This window comes from Penaeus monodon, chromosome 19 (assembly GCF_015228065.2).
Source record: "Penaeus monodon isolate SGIC_2016 chromosome 19, NSTDA_Pmon_1, whole genome shotgun sequence".
Classification (NCBI taxonomy): domain Eukaryota; kingdom Metazoa; phylum Arthropoda; class Malacostraca; order Decapoda; family Penaeidae; genus Penaeus; species Penaeus monodon.
The window spans coordinates 30,267,593-30,268,650 of record NC_051404.1 but is presented as its reverse complement, the minus strand read 5'-3'; the positions used below and the strand labels follow the sequence as shown (position 1 = coordinate 30,268,650).

The 1,058-nt window shown below is 47.4% G+C and overlaps 1 protein-coding gene across 5 annotated transcripts in view; it reads right to left on the bottom strand.

The window, feature by feature from the left end:
* Positions 1-1,058, bottom strand: part of LOC119585161 (uncharacterized protein CG43867-like) — a 37,878-nt gene that overhangs the window by 28,634 nt on the left and 8,186 nt on the right. For 4 of the 5 annotated variants that reach the window (XM_037933792.1, XM_037933794.1, XM_037933795.1 and 1 more), the window contains exon 4: positions 797-832. The exons of the other annotated variant lie outside the window; for it this stretch is intronic. In XM_037933792.1, the coding sequence (XP_037789720.1) occupies positions 797-832 (36 nt within the window). The remainder of the gene's footprint in view (positions 1-796; positions 833-1,058) is intronic. 5 annotated transcript variants of the gene reach the window in all.

The following is a 1,058-nucleotide window of genomic DNA, read 5'->3' as shown; positions in this document are numbered from 1 at the left end:
TAAGCTTCCCCTTCTCGCCACAAGGGGGCCGTTCATTTAAACAGATGACGTCGCGGCGTAGCTCTGATCTTATGGAAGTGCATAACGTCTCTCCCTTTACATCTACGGCGGCCCGGCGTGTTTGGCGTTGATGACGTCACGCCAGCCCGCCAAGAGAGAGCGCGCGCGGAGGCCTAAAACGAGGTCGTCTCCGCGATCAGTTTTCGAGTCGTTCCTGGGGGAATAAGTGGATCCGAGAAGTCGTCTGCTTTGAACGAACGACCCCCTTGAAGGCCCCGAACACCAAAACTCAAAAAATTAAAATAAAAAAGGCAAATAATTAATCACCTCTTGCATATATGGAACACAAAGTACGTGATGCACAGACAAGACCGTTTAGTTTGGGGACGCGGACAAGAGTATCAGATTTCTTGCAAGTATATGTTCGAGCAAAACAAATTAAGAAAACAAATGATGATATCAAAACAGGCTTACAGCAGTTAAAGAAGCCAAAAGAGGAATATGTAAGCTAGTGTTAGTGCAGTGTGAAAATGCGCTTATTCTTCTTCTCCTTCCAAGACATTCCTTCACAATCGGACACGTTCAAGAATTAAGGGTGACACGAAAGTTGAATGTGATTTGTGGCTTCTTGGTCATTCTAGTCCAGCGTCTCGGGATGCCTTGGAATGCTAACAAAGTGTAAAGCATTTTCCTCCTTCCACACCCCTCAGCCCGGCCTATCCCCCCCGCCCCATCCCACAAGCCCCTCCCTTCAACAAGCAACTCAAGCAATACCACACAGACAGCGCCGCCATACCTTAGGTAGACTTAGGGACCTCCTTTTCCATAACCGCTGGAAAGGAGAGCTGGGGTGAAGCCACGGTGATAGATTGGGGAACAGGGGACTCTGAGCTTTAATCACAGGGGTAAACTTGAGGGATTTGGGCCCTTTAAATGAACTTTCTACGAGGCATCAAGGGGAGGGAGTTGATCCATTTTATATTGAATCTAAGAGAGTGCACAACAACCCCTTTCTGTTTAAAGAGTCTATGCAAGTGCTAGGGATACTTTGTTTTCCT